General features: G+C 40.6%; 2 protein-coding genes and 1 pseudogene across 3 annotated transcripts in view; 1 reads left to right on the forward strand and 2 right to left on the reverse strand.

Annotated features, from left to right (window-relative positions):
• The window catches only part of RBKS (ribokinase), a 105,921-nt gene extending 104,687 nt beyond the window's left edge, over nucleotides 1-1,234 (reverse strand). The window contains exon 1 of the mRNA XM_066266798.1: nucleotides 1,080-1,234. Coding sequence (XP_066122895.1) covers nucleotides 1,080-1,168 — 89 coding nt within the window. The 5' untranslated portion in view covers nucleotides 1,169-1,234. The remainder of the gene's footprint in view (nucleotides 1-1,079) is intronic.
• Nucleotides 1,235-1,510: 276 nt separating this feature from the next.
• The window catches only part of BABAM2 (BRISC and BRCA1 A complex member 2), a 406,860-nt gene continuing 384,134 nt past the window's right edge, over nucleotides 1,511-24,236 (forward strand). For both annotated transcript variants that reach the window (XM_066266796.1, XM_066266797.1), the window contains exons 1-2: nucleotides 1,511-1,662; nucleotides 5,547-5,697. In XM_066266796.1, coding sequence (XP_066122893.1) covers nucleotides 5,570-5,697 — 128 coding nt within the window. In that variant the 5' untranslated portion in view covers nucleotides 1,511-1,662; nucleotides 5,547-5,569. The remainder of the gene's footprint in view (nucleotides 1,663-5,546; nucleotides 5,698-24,236) is intronic.
• LOC136330252 (dnaJ homolog subfamily A member 1-like) lies at nucleotides 9,364-11,202 on the reverse strand (annotated as a pseudogene).

Below are 24,236 nucleotides of genomic sequence, written 5' to 3' on the forward strand. Positions count from 1 at the left end.
CAACATATGGATCCATATGCCAGAACATGCTCACAACAGAGCCATTTTTAGCGACTGAGGCAGGAGCTCCACAGAGCCATCCTCAGTGCTGGTCTTATACGCTCATACCAATCAAACCATGGCTGTGGGAGGGGAAGAGAGAGAGAGAAGGGAAAAGATGAAGGTTGGAGAAACAGATGGTCACTTCTCCTGTGTGCCCTGACCAGGAAACCAACCCAGGACATCCATGCTGGGCTGATGCTTTACCATTGAGCAAACTGGCCAGGGTAATTTTTGCTTTTATAATATAAAAATAGCATTGTATTTGAAAATCTATTCTCTAAAATATTAAACTGAATCAACCTGTGTGGTAGGATTTTCTTGGAATTTTGGATTTTTTTTTTTGAACAGTGAATACTACCTTTTTAACTAGAAAAGCCATTTTCATTAAAAAAGGAAAGCTCCATCTAATCTTACCAACCTATCTCAATTATCTTCATTTAACATTTTATTTCATTATTTGACCACTTTTAAAAACCGTTGTAAATATAGTTTATGGTTTTTATTTTGACTTACATTGAGTTGCCATGGTTACTATTATACTGTAAAATAAGTTGTCAATATGAAATACTGAAGGGATACCAACAATCAATATGGTGAAAGGTGACTGATCGCCCTTTTGACCTCTGCTCCTCTCATTTTATACAAGTCCAGACGAAGAATACCCAACCTGGATAGTATGCTGGGCCACAAAACCCTTTGCTTCACTTAAGTCCTCACAACTACCCACTGAGGCAGGCGCATCACATTCTTGGGTTAAAATTACGTGGCCAAATTCACTCGGCGAGTCAGGACACAGGCTCAGGAACCGGTCAAGAAAACTGGAGGTCTTTGGAGACGCTTCTAGTACCATTACAACATTCATTACACGGTCACCTGACAAACTTGTCCTACCTCCTCCGCCGCATCAAGGCCCACGGAGGGCTGGAGAAACCTGTAGCTCACACCAAAAGCTAACACTCTCCACCCCTGAAGCCCCGGTGTCACGACAGAGAGAAGAGCACAGTCCGCCCGACTCTGCGTACGGGCCCCAGACTAACCTGACCAGGTCGGTCATGCAGGAGCCCACCACTACCACTGCCGCCACCTCCTCCTGACACTGCCTCCTGGGATCCCCAGACGCGGCCATTGCTCAAAGGAGATACTCTCCAAACTGGTGGCTGCCCTTCACCCTTTGCCCGACCCCGTAACTAGAGACGCCAATCTACGCTCCCTAACTACCCGGGCCTTCCAGACGCGTGCGGGTCGCCCATTTGAGTGCCCGAAATAACCCCGCCCTCCGACTGCCCCCAGTTCTTCCAGGGTTTATCTCCCGGCGCCTCCTCTCGTATAAGGCCCTTCTGATAGTTCCAGACTCCGCATTGCTCGCTGCGCACGAGGAAAGGGCTGGGGCAGGAACTTTCAGGCACTACCGGGACGGCCTTTCCGAGCGCCCGGCTCTGTGAGGCCGGGGGCGCGCACGCCACCCGGCTGGGCCGCAGAGGGGGCGGGGCGGAGCGGACGTCCGGGGGGCGCGCACGCATCAGTCCGCGGTGCGCGCGCAGGTCGGTGCGTCGGTCGGGGGCGCGCTCGGGTAACCTGTACCCCACGTAGTCGCCGGTTACCGAACGGACTAAGTTCCAGGTACCTAGACTGGGGCTGGTGTGGGGAGGTTGGATCCCGAGCCGCACTGGTGGTGCTGAGGATCATGGTTTAAATATGTACAGAGCTCGCCTCCCCTTCCCATAGAGAAGGCCCCCGTTCCAAAGATGCCCCGCTCATCTCCATCACGCTGGTCCCCTCAAGAACGAGACCCCAAGGCCAGGAGTTACTATTCAATATTTCTTCTTATCTGGCCCGCCCCTTGGCCCTTGATAAACCTGACTTCTTTCTTCCCGCTCGATAAAGGGATCATAAAATTTGAAAGAAGGGGAGTGCCCCTTTATAAATGTCTCCTGGAATGTGGTGGTCATTATTTGGGTTTTATCCGGCTTGTTTTTTTGAATGCTGCTCCTTAGAGAAATTACTTCCCCAGTGTAACTTCCCTCGTGCGCTGTATGACGTTGACGTGATGCAGCAGGACGCTACCCCTTTCCGTTCCATGACGTCAGCAGGGCACATGTTTCCGTATTTGTCATCCTATCTTAATTGCAAGAAACTGGACCGACGCTTTTGACGTCTTTGTATTCCCCAGGCGGCCGATCAAAGGACCTTATGTGACCTTATATTGAGGCAGCAGACACCTGTTAAAATTGTATTTCTGCCGTTTCCTTCTGTAATATGTCAAAATCAGGAAATACAAATTGCCTAACTACCATTCAAGGGAGGCTGCCACCATAAATTTTTGCCTGTCTGGGATCTATTACAGTGCTGAGATGTGTAAAAGCTACTACTGGGGGTGGGGGGATGATGCCCCCAACTGTGCCCCTGGCTCAAAAGGACTGCACCAAAGGACCATCATCTATTCTGTGACCTTTGATTTTGGAGTATTTTTTACCTCTCCTTTAGAGAAGTCACAGCACCTCACAGTTGAAACAGATATTAACACTGCATGAAATCTTGAACTGTCAAACAATAGTATGTTGGCTGTTCTGGAAACAAAGAGCGAAATTCATTCCTTCAGGTGTCATTCTAAGGTCATGACTGTTGCTGAAATGGAATGGGTTGTTGTTGTCACCTGAAGTATAGTTTGGCTTCTGGTGCAGGTTTGTTCCCTTTAGCATTTGACTACAGCAGTAGTCTAATTAGTATCAAGTTGTAAAGCCATCATGAGTTTAAATTCATGCCATTTGGTCCAAGTTTTACAAGCTGTGTACTTAAAAATTCACTTTGATGTTTGTCTCTTTGGTGATTAAAGTTATGTTATTTTGAGAGGAAGATGAGACTAGTGGACTTTGAGGGAGATCTGAATTTGAATTCTGATCCTTTTGCTTGCTAGGTTGGTGACTTTGAACAAGTTACTCAGTCTTGCTGAGTATTAGATTTCTTATCTGTGAAATGGAAACAACATTCACCAGAGGACAGGTTTGTTCAGGGGAAGTAAATGAAATTACAGATAGAAGTGGGAAATACAGTGCTGAGTAGATGTTCAGAGTTTTCTGGTTCCCTTTTTCATAGAAATGAGAGATAAAATTGTAATAGATATTTCCTATAATTATAATTATAGGAAAAATATAGAAGGATACTTTTGTAATGTAGGTGAGACCCTTTTTTCCCCTAGATAAGTATTTTTGTATATGCATATATCATCCTTTCAGGAACTGTGACATAAGTGTTTAGATAAAAAGGTGGAAAAATTGCAGAATAGAAAAAAATAGGCTTCAAAATGATAATATGGATTACTATTACTTTTCAAAGACATTGTGAAAGTTAACTATCATCTGTAAAGTGGGCATTTCTTACTGCCTAGGGTTGTGAAGATAACTACAATCATGTATATGGAAGCTCTTCATAAGTGATGTGTTATATAATAAAAAGGCACATGATTTTTATGATTGATAATACCATGCATTAGATGTTTATTCTTACTTTGTGATGACATAATGCAATGGTGGAGGGAGGTCATCTGTTAAGTGGAAAGAAGAGCTTGTATTTCCAGAAAGGATGATTTGGTACTAAAGTACAAAGTTTTTACTGACTCAAAGATACTTTTGGGTGTCATTACCAAGAAGGGTCCCAGTATTACTATTTTCTGAAAGATCACTGCAGTTCTTTCCTTTATTACTGTCAGAGATTGTTCTAACTGGAACTAGTTTTCAACATTTATTTTAGCAGGGACGTGTAAGTCCTCATATGCTATAATATATGGAAACTAGAACCAGAGCATCATTTACTTGTAACTTGTGGGAAATTAATTGCTTTTGATGTGGGTTATCCTTTCAGATTGAGGAAGAAAATGATCCTTTAAATTGACTTATTCACCTCTGAAAGTAGAAGCTTGCACTTAGAAATCTATTGAGGAATTCATGTACTCCCTCCCCCAGCTCCATGGATTTCCAAGTAATTTAGATATGATTTATTGGTTTTACTTTTATATTTTCAAGTTTAAGAACTTCTTAGTACCTTATAAAGACTTTTAGATCCATGTTAGTGTTGCTGAATATCTGGATAAGTGTATGTTTTCATGATTTACTTGTTAAGTAGATTTTTGCTACATCTATTCCTCAGATATGTTATCCTTTACCAAATTTTTTGAGGGCATATTATCTTCTCTTCATACCTAGATATTTCTCTAGCTTTTGTCTCCTTATTCATTTATTTATTTTAATTGATTTTAATTTATTGTGTTACATAGATTCTAGTGTTGTCCTGAATGCATCCCCCCTCCCTCCTTATTCATTTATTTATTTAAAAATGTTCATTGGGTTTTTAGTTTGTATTATAACAGGTGGTTATAATACACTGTATAGAAACAGTAATGAATAAAAACTATATCAGAAGAAACTAATTTCTAGTAAGTAACAATTACAAGCAGGATATACTTGTTCTAGGTTTTTATGTAGTATTATCAGCCAAGTTCTTACTAACAGAGGGAAGATTCCTAACCTAATGGCATGTGGGTTTTGTGTGTTAGAGGGAGGAGATTGTCAGCAAAGGCTTCTTAAGGCCTCAACTTGAAGTAGAACCTGCCAGTTTTAAGACCTAATGGGACAGGTTTCAAGGGAGTGTGGCAGTGTAGACATCAGCTTTGGAAAGAAGGAGGGAATTGGATTTCAAGGGTTGCCTCTTCCTGAAAAGCAGTGCTGTAGTTTATGATTTAAAAAGGTGAGTAGCCTGACCTGTGGTGGCGCAGTGGGATAAAGCGTCGACCTGGAAATTCTGAGGTCGCTGGTTCGAAACCCTGGCTTGCCTGGTCAAGGCACATATGGGAGTTGATGCTTCGAGCTCCTCCCCGCTTCTCTCTCTCTGTCTCTCCTCTCTCTCTCTCTCTCCCTCTCCTCTCTAAAATGAATACATTAAAAAAAAAAAAAAAAAGACCCAATCTTTGGCCCTGGCCGGTTGGCTCAGCGATAGAGTGTCGGCCTGGCGTGCGGGGGACCCGGGTTCGATTCCCGGCCAGTGCACACAGGAGAAACGCCCATTTGCTTCTCCACCCCCCCCCTTCCTCTCTGTCTCTCTCTTCCCCTCCCGCAGCCAAGGCTCCATTGGAGCAAAGATGGCCCAGGCGCTGGGGATGGCTCCTTGACCTCTGCCCCAGGCACTAGAGTGGCTCTGGTCTCAGCAGAGCGAAGCCCCAGAGGGCAGAGCATCCCCCGTGATGGGCGTGCCCGGTGGATCCCCGTCGGGCGCATGCGGGAGTTTGTCTGACTGTCTCTCCCCGTTTCCAGCTTCAGAAAAATACAAAAAAAAAAAAAAAGGTGAGTAGCAGAGAGATGGTTTCATTAGGAGAGGCTGCTTAAGACAGGAAATAAGGTATTTATTCATGCAAGAGAAACTTCTGTGCACTGCGCCAGTTTTCAGGAAGCTTGTTATGTGTAGTATATGTAGTTCTTTTGGATACTATGATCACCATTCTTTCCTTCTTTCAGTGGTGATTTGCAATCAAGTTAAAATGTCCCCAGAAGTGGCCTTGAACCGCATTTCTCCAATGCTTTCCCCATTCATATCTAGTGTGGTCCGCAATGGAAAAGTGGGACTGGATGCTACAAACTGTTTGAGGATAACTGACTTGAAATCTGGGTATGTAACAGAACCAATCCAACCTTTACCTTTGACAAGCCTTTTTTTTTTTTTTTTGTCAGACTCATAAAAATTGGCCACAGAAATTTATTAAGTCATGATCTTATGATACGTTGATTCAGTTGGTATTGTCCGGTTCTTGACATTTTGTTTTGAGTTGTTTTATTTCTGTTGTGGGCTATTGCCTTATGATCATCGTTTTATGTTTTTAGGGGAGAGGGCGTGAATCTTTGTTAACAGTGTGCATGCTGTGTTTGGCAAGTATATTTTTTATCCACTGACTAGTTTTCTAGTTATGTCTTCTATAATCCAGTATGCACTGTAAGAGTTGGGTTTTGAGATTCTGAATTTGATATCATTTGATAATCTTTCCTAATAGGAAAATTATAATAGTCCCAATGAGTCTTTTTTCAAAATAGGGTTGAAATGGTAAGATTTCATGCCTTCAGAAGTTGCATTAAAAAAACCTCAACCTTTAGTCCTGGCCAGATAGATTGGCTGGTTTAGAGCGCCGTCCTGAAGTGTAGAGGTTGTTGGTTGGATCCCTGGTAAGGGCACATATAGGAGCAGCTTGATGTTTCTGTCTCTCTTGTTCTCTCCTTTCCTCTCTTGCTAAAATCAATACGTAATAAAAAAAAACCCTTGCCTGACCTGTGGTGGCGCAGTGGATAAAGCGTCGACCTGGAAATGCTGAGGTCGCTGGTTCGAAACCCTGGGCTTGCCTGGTCAAGGCACATATGGGAGTTGATGCTTCCAGCTCCTACCCCCTTCTCTCTCTCTGTCTCTCTCTCCTCTGTCTCTCTCCTCTCTAAAAAATGAATAAATAAAGTAAAAATAAAAAAATTTGAAAAAAAAAAAAAAAGTTTATCTTAAAAAAAAAATTTGAAAAAAAAAACAACCCCTCAAGTTTTTATTTTGAAAAAATTTAGGTTTATAGAAAATTTTCAAAAATTCTACAGAAAATTAACACTGTTAACAATACTGTTAATTTTTCTATAAATCTTGAATTTTGCCAGTTTTCCCATTAATGTCCTTTTTCAGTCCAGGATCTCCAGGATATAAATTGCATTAAGGTGTCATGTCTTCTTAGTCTTCCCAACCTGGGACAGTTCTTGTCTTTCACGATTTTTTTTTGTATTTTTCTTGAAGCTGGAAATGGGGAGAGACAGTCAGACAGACTCCCGCATGCGCCCGACCGGGATCCACCCGCCACGCCCACCAGGGGCGATGCTCTGCCCACCAGGGGGCGATGCTCTGTTCCTCCGGGGCGTCGCTCTGCCGCGACCAGAGCCACTCTAGCGCCTGGGGCAGAGGCCAAGGAGCCATCCCCAGCGCCCAGACCATCTTTGCTCCAATGGAGCCCCGGCTGCGGGAGGGGAAGAGAGAGACAGAGAGGAAGGAGGGGGGGAGGTGGAGAAGCAAATGGGCGCTTCTCCTATGTGCCCTGGCCGGGAATCGAACCCAGGTCCCCCGCATACCAGGCCGATGCTCTACCGCTGAGCCAACTGGCCAGGGCCTCTTTCACGATTTTAAAGATAGCACTGGTTAGCTATTTTGTAAAATGTTGCTTAGTATGGGTTTGTCTAATTGTTTCTCTTTATTAGAGTGAGAAATGTATTTTTTTCCCAAGAATACTACAGAAATGATGTTGTACCATTTTCAGTGCATCACACCAGGGAGCACATGATGTTCATATGTCTTGTTACTATTATGCTAAGTTTGACTGCTTGGTTAAAATTATTCCAGGTTTCATCTCTACCAAGTTAAGTGATTTCTCCTTTGTAATAAGTATCTCGTGGATTGATGCTTTGAGACTGTGTAAGATGTTCTGTTTCTTATCCTAATTTTGTCCATTGATTTCAGCATCTACTGATGGTTCTTACCTGCAGCTATTTTACTTTGGTGCTTGTCTAAGTGATTTTCTTTTTCCCTTATTCCTTCTACATGTACTAATTTCAATTCTACTGTAAAGAAGTGCCATCCCATCTCCCTCAATTATTTTCTTATTCAGTTATTTATTTAGATTAGTATGAGTTTGTAGGTATTTATTTTATCCTATGGGTTATAATCCAAATACTATTTCATTTATTTTATTGCTCAGTTGTTCTAGCTTTTGTCATTGAGAACTCTCAAGTTGGCTTTTTGACACATCTCCATCATTTTTAGCACTTTATTTCTAGAAATGTTATGTTCTTGATTCTCTGTAGCTTTTCTTTTTAGGCTCTTTTGCCTTTTGCCTTCTACAAATCTTGCTATTTTTTGACTAAGCTGAAGATCTGGATATAAGGATGTAGAACTGCTTTCATGGTAAGATAAAGAAGACTACATTTTTTGTTTGTTTGTTTGTTTGTTTTGAGAAAGGCAGGGGGAGAGAGAGAGAGACAGGGACATTGAGCTGTTCCTGTGTGTGCCGTAAACGGGGAATCGAATAGGCAACCTCTGTGCTCCGGGACGAAACTCCAACCAACTCATTTATCCAGCCAGGGCTTAATTTTTATTGATTTTTAGAGAGATAGAGAGAGGAGAGGAGAGGAGGGAGAGGAAGAAGGGAAGCATTCATTTGTTGTTCCACTCAGTTGTGCATTCATTAGTTGCTTCCTGTTTGTGCCTTGACGGGGGATCAGACCTGCAGTCTTGTCAATTTGAGAGGATGCTCTTAACTGACTGAGCTAATGGGCCAGGGCCAAGGCACATTGTTGGAATAGTAGGATGCTTTTTAAAAGATCTGGTATTGCCTTTAATTTAATTAATCAATAGGTATGGTGTTTCTTTTCAGAGGTGTTTAAGACATGATGGGACTAATAGCAGAGGACTGAGACTGGTTTATGTAGGATGATACAAACCGGAACTTCTTACTCCTTTTATCAGTATCCTAAGAGAACAGTTGGGTTCAGTGACATGAAGTCACTTTACTTCTTTTCTGCAGACTCCCTCTTTGGTGCTCCCAGATTCCTGAATGTTTAGTTGAATATTTAAGTGCATATAGTGGATCTGATGATAAATTTGAAATGAATCTACTAGACCTGGGTCTATCTAGACTCGCTCTGTGAAAAATATTTGAAATGACGTTTAATGACACAATATTCTTGGAATTTTCTTTCTTTAGATTTAAAAAAGGAATAAAAATGCTTCTACCTGCATTAACAAAGTTGCTACACATAAAACGATGTGACAGTTCTTACTAATTTAGAGTTATTGATGCCTTTTATGTATCTTATCTGAAAGATCCAGTGTTCTTTAGAAGCTCATTAACAATTCTTTCTCCTATTTTTTCTTCAGCCAAAGTGTGAATTTCTCAAGTTCCTATAGCCAAACAGTGGCAAAACTAGGGAAAAGAATGGTGGTTTTTTGTGTGTGTGTCATTTATGGCATTTTCCTTTCTTCTAAATCTGCAGCATTCAGAGTTAGAAGAATTGGGATCCACATTTATGACTTTGATTAACTCCAAGAAGCATACTCCATAGGACATAGTATATGTAGAAGGTATAAAATGAGGAGACTGATTTTTAGAAGTCACAAGAACCAGTTCTTGTTACTTTGTACACCTACTTGGTCTTGAAGAGATGAAATCTAAGTATATTCTAGATCTGGCTTATAGGAGGAATAGATAGGCAGGAATCTATTAAAAAAATAAAAATGTAAGCGTTTGTTCAAAATCTTTTTGTTTTGAGCTTTTATATTTGAGTTTATTCTTCATTTAACTTTTAAAACACTACTATAGTTGAATATTAAAACAAAAACAATAGCAAGTAGTGAGCATATTATGATTATAGTCCTTCACTCATTCACTACAGTATATAAAAGGGCAGCAGTGAGTGTTACTCACTGGCCCCATTAAGATGTCTGACACTGAACACCACCCCTAGGATGATGCTCATCATCCTCATATGCTTCTCCAGTGTAATGGAGCTGTCTTTCTTGATTTGGATCAAAGTCCACCAGTCCTACCTGGTCCATTTCATCAGTCTCTTCTACTTCCTTCCTTCCAGGTAGGAGTTTTTCCAGCAAAGAAAGTTTGCTTTCTCAGGAGAGAGAAGGCCATTCTCAGGAAAGTTTACCTTAAATTCGATGATTAAGCGACCCTTTTCATATGGTCTATGATAAATTGGCATGCCTTCATTTAGCACACACTTGATATCTCCATGCTTGACAATCTGACCTGGATGAGAGGTGATGACTATGGTTCGGTTGTCAAGAGTTGATATTGGCTTTTGGAAGCCACACAGTGCTTCAACCAGCTGTATGTCCATACACATGAAAAGGTCTTCCCCTTGTCGAGTGAAAACAGCATGGTCCTTTTGATCTAAAACAATGATAATATCTCCTGGCTCCAGTCTTGGTTCTTGGTCTCCTTCATCATGGAATGTTATCTTCTGGCCATCTTTCATGCCTTTGTCAATATGAACTTCTAGAATCTTCTTCTCTAGAACTATCTTTCTTCCATTGCAGCTTTTACATCTGTCTTTAGGACTGATCCGTTCCCCATGGCCCTGGCACTCCATGCACACAGACTGAATTTGCTGAACCATTCCAGGGCCTATCTGATGAATTCTTATTTGCATCCCAGTACCTCGGCAATTGGGACAGCACTCTACTGCTCCTTTCTTACCACCTCGGCCTTCACATTTGTCACAAATCACATTCTTTTGTAGAGCTAGTTTTCTTGTTGCACCATTATATAAATCTTCTAGGTTACTGAGAGCTGATGTATAACATTTTTACCTGTCTTTTCTCTCTGCATCCTTCCTCTTCCTCCGAAAAACGTATCAAAGATGTCCATGGGGGAGCCAAAACTGCCACCTGCTCCACCTTTTTTTTTTTTTTTTTTTTTTTTTGTATTTTTCTGAAGCTAGAAACGGGGAGAGACAGTCAGACAGACTCCCACATGCGCCCGACTGGGATCCACCCGGCACGCCCACCAGGGGGCGACGGTCTGCCCACCAGGGGGCGATGCTCTGCCCCTCCGGGTCATGGCTCTGCCGAGACCAGAGCCAGTCTAGTGCCTGGGGCAGAGGCCAAGGAGCCATCCCCAGCGCCCGGGCCATCTTTGCTCCAATGGAGCCTTGGCTGCGGGAGGGGAAGAGAGAGACAGAGAGGAAGGAGAGGGGGAGGGGTGGAGAAGCAGATGGGCACTTCTCCTGTGTGCCCTGGCCGGGAATCGAAGCCGGGACTTCTGCACGCCAGGCCGACGCTCTACCACTGAGCCAACCAGCCAGGGCCTCCACCTTCTTTAATTGCTTGTTCTCCTCCTTTGTCATATAATTCCCTTTTCTTTGCACCAGAGAGCACTTCATAAGCTTGAGAAATCTGCTTAAACTTCTCTCCTTCATTTGAATTCTTATCAGGGTGGTACTTCAAGGCGAGCTTCCTGTAAGCTTTTTTCAGTTCTTCCTGGGTGGCATTGGGTTTGACCCCCAAAACATCATAGTAAGTGGTTTCTTTGACCATTTTTGACAGGCGGCGAGCAGGCCGAGGCCAGTATGAGAAGGGGGAAAGAGCGCGTTATTGCGCAGCTCCGAATGCCGCTGCTCCCCCCCCTCTTTCTGAGCATTCTGGAAAGTTCCCTGTTCAAAGTCTTAAATCTCTGAAAGTTCTTCACCGATTGCTTTGAAATTTTGACACAATATTGCATTCGAATACTTGCTTGTTTTTATAGCTTTGAAATTTTGACACAACATTGCATTTGAATACATGTGTGTTATGTCAAAATGATGCGGTTGTAAAAACTGCTGTTTCTGAAGTGCCTATGTATTACATATGGAATGCAAGTAGAAAATCATTTGAATGATGCAAATGAGGAGAGCAAGTTGATGGGCAATGTGGCTATTCAAAGAAACTACGATAGGCAGACTGTACACTGTGCATCCCAATCAAGATGAATGCTTCTTTCTTCTCATGCTGTTGGTAAATGTGCCCGGTCCAACGTCTTTCCAGCAATGGAGATTTGTCAACGGTGGTACACATGCCACTTTCCACAGTGCATGTCAACCTCTGAATTTATTGGAGAACGACCGACACCGAGATGTATGCATTAATGACACACGCAACACGTCACATCCAAATCAAATCCGGCATTGTTTGCAATCGTATTGACCACCTGCTGGCCTTCATCTCCAACAGAGTTATGGGAGAAATATAAATTGCACATGGCTGAAGATATTTTCCATCGAATACACAAGAAAAATTCAAATATGAACATGGATTTCACAGCAGAAATCTACAATGAAGTGTTGATAATGATTGAAGATTTGTGCTTAGAAATCGCGAACAAAATTCTCAGTTGGGAATGCCATCACTGAATTGATCTGCTGCTGCTTCGTTCAATGTAGAATTGCGTCATGAACAAAATTACAACATGGGTGATCTTTTGTCACATGTGCAATCAAATATTCCTAAGCTAACGCTTGAGCAAAAAGGCATTTACGATCAAATAATGCAAACTGTCAATAACGGGGATGGAGAAATCTTCTTACCAGGAGGAACTGGTAAAACATTCCTAATTAGATTGATTCTGGCAGCAATTTGATCCCAAAATGACATAGTCCAGGGGTCCTCAAACTTTTTACACAGGGGGCCAGTTCACTGTCCCTCAGACTGTTGGAAGACTGGACTATAAAAAAAAAAACTATGAACAAATCCCTATGCACACTGCACATATCTTATTTTAAAGTAAAAAAACAAAACGAGAACAAATACAATATTTAAAATAAAGAACAAGTAAATTTAAATCAACAAACTGACCAGTATTTCAATGGGAACTATGGGCCTGCTTTTGGCTAATGAGATGGTCAATGTCCGGTTCCATATTTGTCACTGCTAGCCGTAACTAGTGATATGACGCACTTCCAGAGCCGTGACGCATGTGTCCCACGTCACCGGAAGTAGTACTGTCTGTGAGCTACACGGCACATACAGTACTCCAGGAGCACAGGATGCGAATGCATCCACCAATGAAAGAGGTGCCCCTTCTGGAAGTGCAGTGGGGGCCGGATAAATAGCCTCAGGGGGCTGCATGTGGCCTGCGGGCCGTAGTTTGGGGACCCCTGACATAGCCTCTTGCGTTATCGATATAGCTATGACATTGCTATTAGGTGGAAGAACTGCTCATTCCTCTTTGAAATTGCCATTGAACATGCAAGTCATTGAAATTCCCAGGTGCAACATTTCCAAAGCATCCAGCATGGGAAAAGTATTGTAGAAATGCAAACTTATTGTTTGGGATGAATGCACAATGATGCACAAAAAAATCACTTGGGGATCTTGATTGATCATTGCAAGATTTGAGTGGAAACATCAGACCATTTGGGAATGCGTTAATATTGCTTGCAGGAGATTTCAGGCAAACATTACCTGTAATTCCCCGACGGACATCAGCGGATGAAATAAATGCTTGCCTGAAATACTCTACTTTGTGGCGACATGTAAAGACGTTAAAATTAACTACAAATAGGCGTGTCCAGCTGCAAAACGATCGATCAGCTGAGATATTCTCACATCAATTGCTGGAAATTGGGAATGGAAAGGTGCCGGTTGATCTGACCTCAGGACAAATTTTATTGCCTCATAACTTCTGCAATTTAGTGACGTCAAAAGAAGAATTGGTTGAAAACATATTTCCCAATATTCAAACCAATTATAAGAATCACGATTGGCTGAGTGACTGAGCTATTCTTGTGGCCAAGAACAAAGATGTCTACAAACTTAACAATATTATTCAGTCTAACATTCAAAGCGAGGCAGTCACATACAAGTCCGTCGACATTGTTGTGGAAGCACATGAAGTGGTTAATTATCCAACAGAATTTCTGAATTCACTCGATCTGTCAGGGATGCTACCGCACATACTGCAATTGAAAATCGGCATGCCAATTATCATGTTGCGAAATATCAACCAGCCAAAGCTTTGCAATGGCACACGGCTTGCAGTAAAAAAATTAATGAGCAACATCGTAGAAGCAACAATCTTGACAGGACCTTTCAAAGGTCAAGATGTCCTCATTCCTTGCATTCCTATGATTCCAACAGATATGCCATTTCAATTTAAGAGATTGCAATTCCCAATTCAATTGGCATTTGCAATCACCATCAACAAAGCTCAGTGCACTTTAGATCTAGACACGGATTGCTTCTCACACAGACAATTATATGTTGCGTGTTCTAGAGTCGGGAAACCAGACAATCTCTATATTTGCACAATGGAACAACAAAAAATATTGTATACCCACAAGCTTTGTGAAATTAAACATATTAGAAACGTGTGCTTTCTCTTTTCTTTCTTTTCCATTTAACCAGACTGAGCCACAGCAATGCGTGGCTGGGTACAGCTAGTTAAAAATAAGATCTTTTTAAAAATAGCAGTTCATCTTTATTTCCTTTATGGCTCGTAAATCTTCCTACCTTTTCTTAAGACTGTGTGTGTTTCCAAACTCCATTGCTAGGCTGTCGATACCTTAAGGACAGGGTTCTTGTTTAATTTATTTTTATGCCTCCTTAAGGTCTACAGTGGTACCATTGATATGTAGTATAGTAAGTAAGGGTCTAATGAATGAATGGGTTAGTAGATGTTTTCCTAGGGAAGTTGCTTGGTTTGGGGATCAGAGTGGTGTGGACTTGTGGCTCAGGAGCATGTTTATGGTCTGGGAGTTTGTTGTTTAAATTCTGTTACACACAATCCTTTGAGATGACATTCCCTGACAAATGAATTTGACATGTTTGAAATGACAGTGAAGTGTTTTACAGCACTGGGTTTACTTTTCTAGGTGGGACATATATAGAGACCTAGAGGGGCCAAATTTTTTATTGTAGGGAATTACCCTATGAACCCACTGAATGTTCATTAGCTCTCTGCTCTTGTTAATTTTATCACTAGCATATGCTATTTGTAAGATGCCATATTTTGTCATTTTTAGTGATTTACTATTCTTGAAGATGTCTGAGTGTTCAGCATGTTGAAGTGATGCCTGGCAACTATAACAGAGGAAAGCAGAGAGGGCTCACTGCAACCTGTGGCAGCTGAGCCTTAATATCTTTTTTTAGCAGATCACAGTGACTCAACCTTATTGGCGCATGGTTGTGTTTGGGGCATCTGCTGTGACATCTCATCCGCCCACAAGTACCTGTTGCATTTTTTGTCCATGTTCTGATTTCATTAGTTAAAAATAGATACTCATTGTACTTGCTTACTCAATAGAACAGTTTTAAAAGATGAGTGTTGTATGCTTTAAAGACTGATCTCAATTTGGTTGGATTACTCTCTGTAGTTGGCAATTGAACCTTTCTTTATTAGCCTGGTGCTTGGAAGGAAGCTGCTGCCCTGGGAGACAATTTTAATTTTAAGATGGTCAACTATTAACAATTTAGTATCTAATTTTTCACTTGGCTTTTTCATTTCACTTTCTTTTTTGTACTTTTCTTGAATGTTTTCTTTTTTCTTGTGCATATCACCACGTGCTGTATGTTCAATCTGTAAAAATGTGTCTCTAAATAATATATAGTCTCGTTTTCCATGTTTAAAAAAGTTCATACAAATGATGTCATACTAGATGTATTCTTCTGCAACTTGTTTTACTTAGTATTAAATTCATATGATTTATCTTTATTAATACTTAAGGTCCTAGTTCTTTCATTTGTACTGTTATATCCAATTCCATTGTATGAATATGCCTTCATTTTTTTATTTGCTGTCCTACTAATGGATTTTTATGTTATTTTAAATTTCTTTTGATAACCCCATCCCCCTACCTTTGTGTGAGAAGATACATTTGAGAGTATTTTCTGGGGCAGAGTTTTTTGAAGTAGGTGGGTTTACCCATTAGTGGTTCTAAACCCAGTTGTGTGAGTCACTCCACATTTTAAAAAAATGAATGAAAATAGAATGGAAACTATCAGAATGTGTGACACATAATAAGAATAAACTCTTTTGTGAAACTTTGTTTCCGTTAAATAAGTATGTGTGCACTGGGTCACAAGGTAAAATACGTTTGCGATGATCAAAAAGTACCTCTCTAGGGGTATAGTTCTAGGAATAGAATTGCTGGCTCTTAGAGTATGTATCTTCTATCTTATTAGATATTGCCAGATTGCATCAATTTTCTTCTACCAGAAATGAGTTTTCCTTTATTTTATAGCCTCAACAATACTCTTTTGTCAGACTTAAATTTTTGCCTAGTTGATGGGTATGAAATGGTATCTCATCGTTTTAATTTATATTCCTCTGATTACTAGTAAAATATCTTTTCATATTCTTATTGCCAGTTCAGATTTCTTGTTTGATGGAATATCCTTTGCCAATCTATTTAAGTGATTGTTTGTAAATATTTTTGTATAGATTTAAAAAGATTATTTAAGTATTTTGGAGCCTGATCTCTTGGCAGTTATATGTATTACGAATATATGCATTTAATCTGTGGTTTATTTTCTAATTTGATGCTGTTGATGTCCAGTAGTTTTGTTTGTTTTTGTTTTTTTGTATTTTTCCGAAGCTGGAAACGGGGAGAGACAGTCAGACAGACTCCCGCATGCACCCGTCAGGGATCCACCGGGCACGCCCACTCCAGCGCCTGGGGCAGAGGCCAAGGAGCCATCCCCAGCGCCCGGGCCATCTTTGCTCCAGTGGAGCCTCGGCTGCGGGAGGGGAAGAGAGAGACAGAGTTCCTGGAAGTCTGGAAATGTCTTTAATTCTACTTTTAAATTTGACTGATAATTTGGGCAGGTACAGAAGTCTAGGTTGCAAATTATCTTCCCTTTGAATTTTGGAGGCCTTGATCTGTAATTGTGGAGGCCCTTAACACACATATTGTTGTAGTTCCATGGATGTAGTAACTTTTCTCTGTTACTACATATATATATGTATACATATACATACATATATACATACATATATATATATGTATCTTTTTTATTTTCTTTTCCAAGTGAGAGGAGGGGAGATAGACCCATTCCCGCATGCGCCCGACCAGGATACATCTGGCAACCGCCATCTGGGGCCACAATTTTAACTGAGGTTCCACAGAGCCATCCTCAGTGCCCTGGCAGATGTGCTCAAACCAATCAAGCTATGGCTGTGAGAGGGGAAGAGAGAGAGAAGGGGGAGGGGAAGAAGTGGAGTCACATCTCCTGTGTGCCCTAACTGGGAATCGAACCCAGGACTTCCACACGCTGGGCTGACCTCTACCACTGAGCCAACCAGTCTGGACCTATAAGGATATTATAATTTTTCTAAGAATTGAGGTACAATTGATTAGTTATCTTTTTTTCTATACCTTGCATTATCCATGTTTTGCACTGTCTTTCATGTTGGTGGCTTTCCTCAAACTGATGATTCTTGGCTGTGCATGTTTATTAAAGAGTGAGGCTTTAAAATGTGAATTGAAGCTCTGTGCATGGGTGGGCTTGTTTACTGAGCCTCAGGCAATGGGATCAGGGGGCAACCTGGCCTTTTATTAGGTGATTGTCAGATCTTCTCTGGGGCTATAAAAAATAAGAGTGCCTAAATGGATGCGTTATTCCTGTGTGTCAGCAAAATTCTAATTTGGGGGCCAAAGAGTGTAAATTTTAAGACTTTTGATGTATTTAATATGTTGGTATATTTATATGTAAGGATATGTAAACATACATATTATATATCCCCCCAGAAATGTATTATCAACTTCCACTTCCACTAGTAGTATAGAGGATGCTAGTTACTCTACAGTATTGATTCCATCAATATTATAAATTTTATAAGATTGTTTGCTAACTCAGTATATGGAAATTGTATTTAATTGCTCTTTTATTTTGCTTTACTTATTAGCACACACATGTGTATAAATGTAAAAACTACCAATTCATGACATTTGTCCATTTTCCTGGTGAGGTACTTGTTTTTTTCTTACTGATTTGCACAGATTTTTATATGTTGTGAAGATCGATTAGGTGAAGGCTGAATGGGTTTGGAGATGCCAACTTTTTTTTCTTTTTTTTTTTAGCAGATAGACCTAGCAGATTTTAATAGTTTATTAAAGATTGAACGCCTGGCTGGGTGTCTCAGTGGAGAAAGCATAGACCCGGCACTCCAGAGCTTTGACTCCCTCCTCCCCCCCAGTCAGGGCACATAGGGGAAGCAATCAATGAGTACACAACTAAGTGAAACAAGAATTTATGCTTCTCTCTCTTCCTCAAATCAATGGGAAGATTAAAAAAAATTGAACACTAGTTGTCTTGAGCAGAGATGTACAACAGTTCTTGACAGAGGGTTGAAGAAACCTGCCTGCCAAGGCCTTGTAAACTGGGGTGCAGATTAGAGCAGGAGTTCTGTTAGAGGGTGGGGACTACTAGGGAGTGAGTGGGTGGGGTTGTAGATGTTACAGGGCAGAATTTTTGCTAGGGTTAGGGGTGCTTTACCCAGATAACAGAGTATCAAGGAACCCAGTGCACAAGTACACGGTATTGCTATTTTGAGTGCTATTATTACTGAGTCCAGGGTCGTTCAGGAATTATTTTTTGGACTTTTTTTTTTAACCAGAAGAAGCAAAGTTCCCCCACACCTCATGCCTCAGCTCATACTCTTTTCTACTCTGAGATCTTTAACCCTGGTAGCTGCTGTTCAGCCTTCTTTTAATTGCCGTATTTTTCACACCATAAGACGCACCTAGAGTTTTGAGGAAAATAAGAAAAAAATATTCTGAGCCAAATAGTGTGTTAAAATATTTAATAAAATACCCTGGCCGTTTGGCTCGGTGATAGAGCGTTGGCCTGGTGTGCAGGGGTCCCGAGTTTGATTCCCGGCCAGGGCACACAGGAGAGGCGCCCATCTGCTTCTCCACCCCTCCCCCTCTCCTTCCTCTCTGCCTCTCTCTTCCCCTCCCACAGCCAAGGCTCCATTGGAGCCAAGTTGGCCCAGGCGCTGAGGATGGTTCTGTGGCCTCTGCCTCAGGCCTAGAATGGCTCTGGTTGCAACAGAGCAACGCCCCAGAGGGGCAGAGCATCGCCCCCTGGTGGGTGTGCCAGGTGGATCCCAGTCGGCCGCATGCGGGAAACTGTCTGACTGCCTCCCCATTTCCAACTTCAGAAATATACAAAAAAAAAAATTTAATAAAATATATCACAATAATATTTCAATAATGTAAACTCAACAGCAGTATTAACAACCATTAGCACTGTTATTAACAAATGAGAAGAGATTTTAATGTTCAAATACTCTTCTAGTTGTCCAGGAACCCGCAGCAGATAAAAAAAATGAACATTCACTCCATGAGACGCACAGGCATTTCCTCCTCCACTTTTGGGGAAAAAAAGTGCATCTTATGGAGCCAAAAATATGGTATAATAGTGTACTATGATCAATTAAACAGTTCATGGATCTTTTAGCATTTCAAAATGCTGTCACTTATTTTATATTTTGTATGTAGGATTTTGGGGAAAAAGTCAAAGTGGTGATATTGGCCTTGTCCCAGTGAACTCTGAAATCCCTGACTCTTACTGGGATTCCACAGTCTTCCCAGAGTTTGGGATGGTAAGTGCTTGAATCGCTCTGGGTCTTGAGTTTTAGATGGTTGTGAATTTTGGGTTTTTCATGCCTTGCAGTGACTTCATTTCAGGGTGACTTCATTTGGTATGGAGCTTGGGTAGGAGAGGAGATGAAGGGAAGTAGTCAGTCTAATATGTAAAGGAAAGGGGGCAAAAGATTCATGTATTGTAGTCTACTCCTCACTCTGCTTTGCATTGTTCAAGGAAACAAAAACTCACTCCTACTGTTATCTTTGTTCCCTCTATTCTGTGCAATTTTGAAGTAGTATTTTTTTTACTAGTTTTGTTTCATTAGAACAACAAAATTTGCTGAGTTCTTTAAGATTAGAAGATAAGTGAAGCTGCTTTCCTGCATGTTAATAGGCACATACTTTTGTTTTAGGGCTCCAGATGAATTATTCCTACGACATCGTTGTTAAAGTGTCCACGTAGAACAGCCTCCTTTTTAGCATCTGTGTTACTTGACTAATCTTGTTTCTGGGTGCTATGTTCTTGAGAAATAATTTTGTAATCTTACTTTCAGGGCCACATTTCCTGAGTAATTTGGTTATCTTTCTGATGGCTTGTTATGAAAGTAGTTTTTCCCATTGACCTTACTTCTCTTGACTTTTTGAAAAATATATCCTTTTTGTTTTCTGAAAGATTTTTATCTTAACCTTTGTCCTTGCCAACTAATTTATAAGAGATCTTGAGTCAAGTGGAAGTTTTGGAGGACGTTTTGATGTTTCATTGTTAAGTAGGTATAATGCCCTCAGAACAATTATTTTTTTCATTTATGGATTCCTAAGGCTCTTTTCATTTAAAAAAACATTACAGTATTTATATATTTTTGTGGTTCAATAAATTATAAACATGTTCAGTTTGAAGCTTAGCATATGTGTTTTTTAATGTGGTAAAATATATATAACATAACTTTACCATTTTAATCATGTTCAAGTGTACAGTTTAATGATGTGAAATATATTTACATGGTTGTTCAGTCACCATCACCATCTATCTCCAGAATCTTTTTAATCTTGCAGAACTGAACTTCCATATCTGTTAAAACAAATTCAACCCCCCCCCCAATTCCTCTCTTCCCCTAGCCCTAGGCATTCACAATTTTAGCTTTTGTTTATTTAAAAAAAAAATATTTTTTTTTATGTGCCTTGACCGAGGGCCTTCAGCAGACCAAGTAACCCCTTGTTTGAGCCAGCAATGTTGAGCTCAACCAGATGAGCCCTCGCTCAAGCTGGTGACCTCGGGGTCTCGAACCTGGGTCTTCCGCATCCCAGTCCGACGCTCTATCCACTGCGCCACTGCCTGGTCAGGCAATTTTAGCTTTTGTCTATGAATTTGACGACTTTGGATATCTCATATAAGTGGAATTATGTACTGTTTGTACTTTTGTGACTGGTTTATTTTACTTAGCATAGTGTCTTCATGTAACAATTTTCTTCCTTTTTAAAGCTGAATAAATATTCCATTGTATAGATGTACCACATTTAGTTTATTCATCCATTGATGGACATTTGGGTTGCTTCTACCTTTTGCTTTTAGTGAATAATGCTGCATGAACATGGGTGTACAAATATCTGTTTGAATCCTTGTTTTCAATTCTTTTGGGTGTATGTCCAAATGTGGAATTGCTGAATCATGTGGTAAGTCTGTGTTTAATTTTTTGAGACATCTTCATGCTGTTTTCCAGAGTGGTTGTACAATTTTACATTGTCACCAGCAGTGCACAAGGGTTCCAGTTTTTCCATATCCTTACCAACTCTTATTATTTTGTTTATTTCTTTCTTGGTTAAAAAATTCTTTTAAATAGTCATTCTAATGGATGTGAAGTAGTATCTCATTGTGGTGGTTTTTATTTACATTTCCTTAATACTAGTGATGTTGAGTATCTTTTCATGTGCTGATTAGCCATTTGTATATTTGTTTTAGAGAATTGTCTATTCAAGTCCTTTTCCCTTTTTTTAAATCGGGTTTTGTTGTTGAATTGTAGGAGTTCTTTATATATTGTGTGTAACAATCCCTTGGCAGACATATGATTTGCAAATATCTTCTCTCATTCCATAGGTTGCTTTTTTACTCTGTTTATAGTGTCCTTCAGATACACCAATATTTTTTTTATAAAGTCTAACTTATCTGTTTTTTCTTTTTTTGCCTGTCCTTTTGGTGTCATATTCAAGAAACCTTTGCCAAATTAAATGTCATGAAGCTTTCCTCTTATGTTTTCTTCTAAGAGCTTTATCATTTTAGCTCTTGTGTTTAGGTCTTCAATCCATTTTGAATTGTTAATTCAAAATTTTTTTTGTGTCTGGTGTGTGATAGGGTCCAAACCATACTGTTTTGATTACTGTAGTTTTGTAGTAAAGTTTGAAATCAGGGAGTGTGATACCTCCTCTGGCTTTGTTCTTCTTTCTCAAGATTGCTTTGGGCCTGACCTATGGTGGTGTCATAGATAAAGCTTTGACCTGGAATGCTGAGGTTGCTGGTTCAAAACCCTGGGCTTGCCCGGTCAAGGCATATATGAAAAGCAACTACTATGAATTGATGCTTCCCTCTTTTCCCCTCTCTTCTTTCTCCCTCTCTTCCTCTCTCCGTCTGTCCCTCCATCCTCCCCTCCTTCCCTCCCTCCTTCCTCTCTCTTCTCTCTAAAAATCACTTTAAAAAATCTAAAAAAAAAAAAATCAAGATTGCTTTGGGAATGAAATCTTACCATTTGTGATAGCATAGATAGACCCGAGGGTATTACACTAAGTGAAATAAGCCAGAGAAAGACAAATGTTTGTGATGTCACTTATATGTGGAATCTAAAGTGCAAAATAAACAAACTAAATTGAAATAGACTTATAGATACAGAGAACAGAATAATGGAGACCAAAGGGGAGGGGTATTGAGGGGGCAGGATGAAATAAGGTGATGGAGTAAGCAGTATTAATTGGTAGTTACAAAATAAGTGTGGGACTTAAGGTAGAGCATAGGGAACACAGTTAACGTTGTTGGTGCCAGGTGGGCATTTGAATTATCAGAGAGAATGCTTTTTACCTTATGTAAATGTCTAACTGCTGTGTTGTACACCTGAAACTAGTACAGAATAGTTTTGAATGCAAACTGTAATTGGAAAAAAAAAAAAAGATTGCTTTGGCTATTCAGGATCTTTTGTGGTTCCGTACAAATTTTAGGATATTTTTGTCCTATTTCTGTGAAAATGCCATTGGGTTTTGATAGGGATTGCAGTGAATCTGTAGATTGCTTTGGGCAATATAGACATTTTAACAATGTTAATCCTTCCAATTCCTAAGCACGGAATATCTTTTCATTGTTGTGTCTTCTCAGGCTCATCAGCTCCTCTTTGAGGCTCTTTGGTCTCCCTTCTGCCCATTTCCCTCTCTGCACTCTCAGCACCACTGTCTCTTATTTAAATTGGTCCTAACTAGTCTCTTCAAGACTGTTCTAGCTCTTCTCTACTCCGTTTTCCACCCAGCATCCAATGACATTATTTTAAATAAATATAATATGTTTATTTTAAAGAAAAAAACTAAGTCAGATTATGTCACTCGTTCAGATCAGTGAAGGGCTACTCATAGCTCTTAGAATAAAATCCCCAAATGCTTAATGATTTGCTGTATGATCAGGCTCCTCTCTGCCTTTTTTGCCGTATCTCGTGTTGCTTTCCTTGGGTTCTCCTCCAAAGCTTCACTGACTTGCTCTCCGTTCCCAGAAGGCCCCAAGCCTATTTCCAGGCTGGGCTTTTGCCTCACCTCTTCCATTTCCTGTAGCGTTCTTCCCCTCTTGTTACCAAATTCCTAACTTCTGCAGTGCTTTAGATTTCGCTTGAATGTTAAGTTTTCTGAGGGCTCCCATAGCCCCATGTAAGTTAGATTTCCTGCTGTGTTCTCTTGTCGCATCCTATTTTAGCACTTATTACAATTTGCAATTATGTTTGCAGCTGATTATTTATTTAGTACTAGAGCAGGGGTCGAGAACCTATGGCTTGCGAGCTAGATGTGGCTCTTTTGATGGTTGTATCTGGCTCGCAGACAAATCTTTAATAAAAAAAAATAACGTTAAAAATATAAAACATTCTCAGCCCTGGCCGGTTGGCTCAGTGGTAGAGTGTCGGCCTGGCGTGCAGGAGTCTCGGGTTTGATTCCCGGCCAGGGCACACAGGAGAAGCGCCCATATGTTTCTCCACCCCTCCCCCTCTCCTTCCTCTCTGTCTCTCTCTTCCTCTCCCGTAGCCAAGGCTCCATTGGAGCAAAGTTGGCCCAGGTGCTGAGGATGGCTCCATGGCCTTTGCCTCAGGTGCTAGAATGGCTCTGGTCGTGACAGAGCAACGTCCCAGATGGGCAGAGCATTGCCCCCTGGTGGGCATGCCGGGTAGATCCCAGTCAGGCGCATGTGGGAGTCTGTCTGACTGCCTCCCCGTTTCCAACTTCAGAAAAATACACACACACACACAAATATATATATATATATATATATATATATATATATATATATATATAAAATTATATAATTATATAATTATATAAAAAACATTCTCATGTATTACAATCCATTCATTTCCTACCGCTCATGTTCATGGTTGTGGGTGGCTGGAGCCAATCACAGCTGTCCTCTGGGACAACACCAAATTTTTATTGGATAGTGCATAACATACACAGGTCATTGTATGGCTCTCACAAAATTATATTTTAAAATATGTGGTGTTCATGGCTCTCTCAGCCAAAAAGATTACTGACCCCTGTACTAGAGTTTTGCTCCAAAGGGGCAGGTACCATGCCTTTGTCAGAACTGAACACTCTGTTTGTAGTACCAGGTAAGCACCTGTTGAAGCTCTAAGAAACTGTTTTGAAAGGAATGGTGTCAGTGGCCCATCATTTTTAAGTATTATGTGGCCTTCTAAAGTGCCAAGCTAGAAAAGTATTGATTAGTACTGAATGGCAAGTAGGTGAAAGTCAGTCTACAGAATAACAGGTATTATATGATTGCTTTTGTATAAAAAAATTCTTCCATATATATATATATCATAGATTTTATTT

The sequence above is a fragment of the Saccopteryx bilineata genome, chromosome 3 (assembly GCF_036850765.1).
Source record: "Saccopteryx bilineata isolate mSacBil1 chromosome 3, mSacBil1_pri_phased_curated, whole genome shotgun sequence".
NCBI classification, from domain to species: Eukaryota; Metazoa; Chordata; class Mammalia; order Chiroptera; family Emballonuridae; genus Saccopteryx; species Saccopteryx bilineata.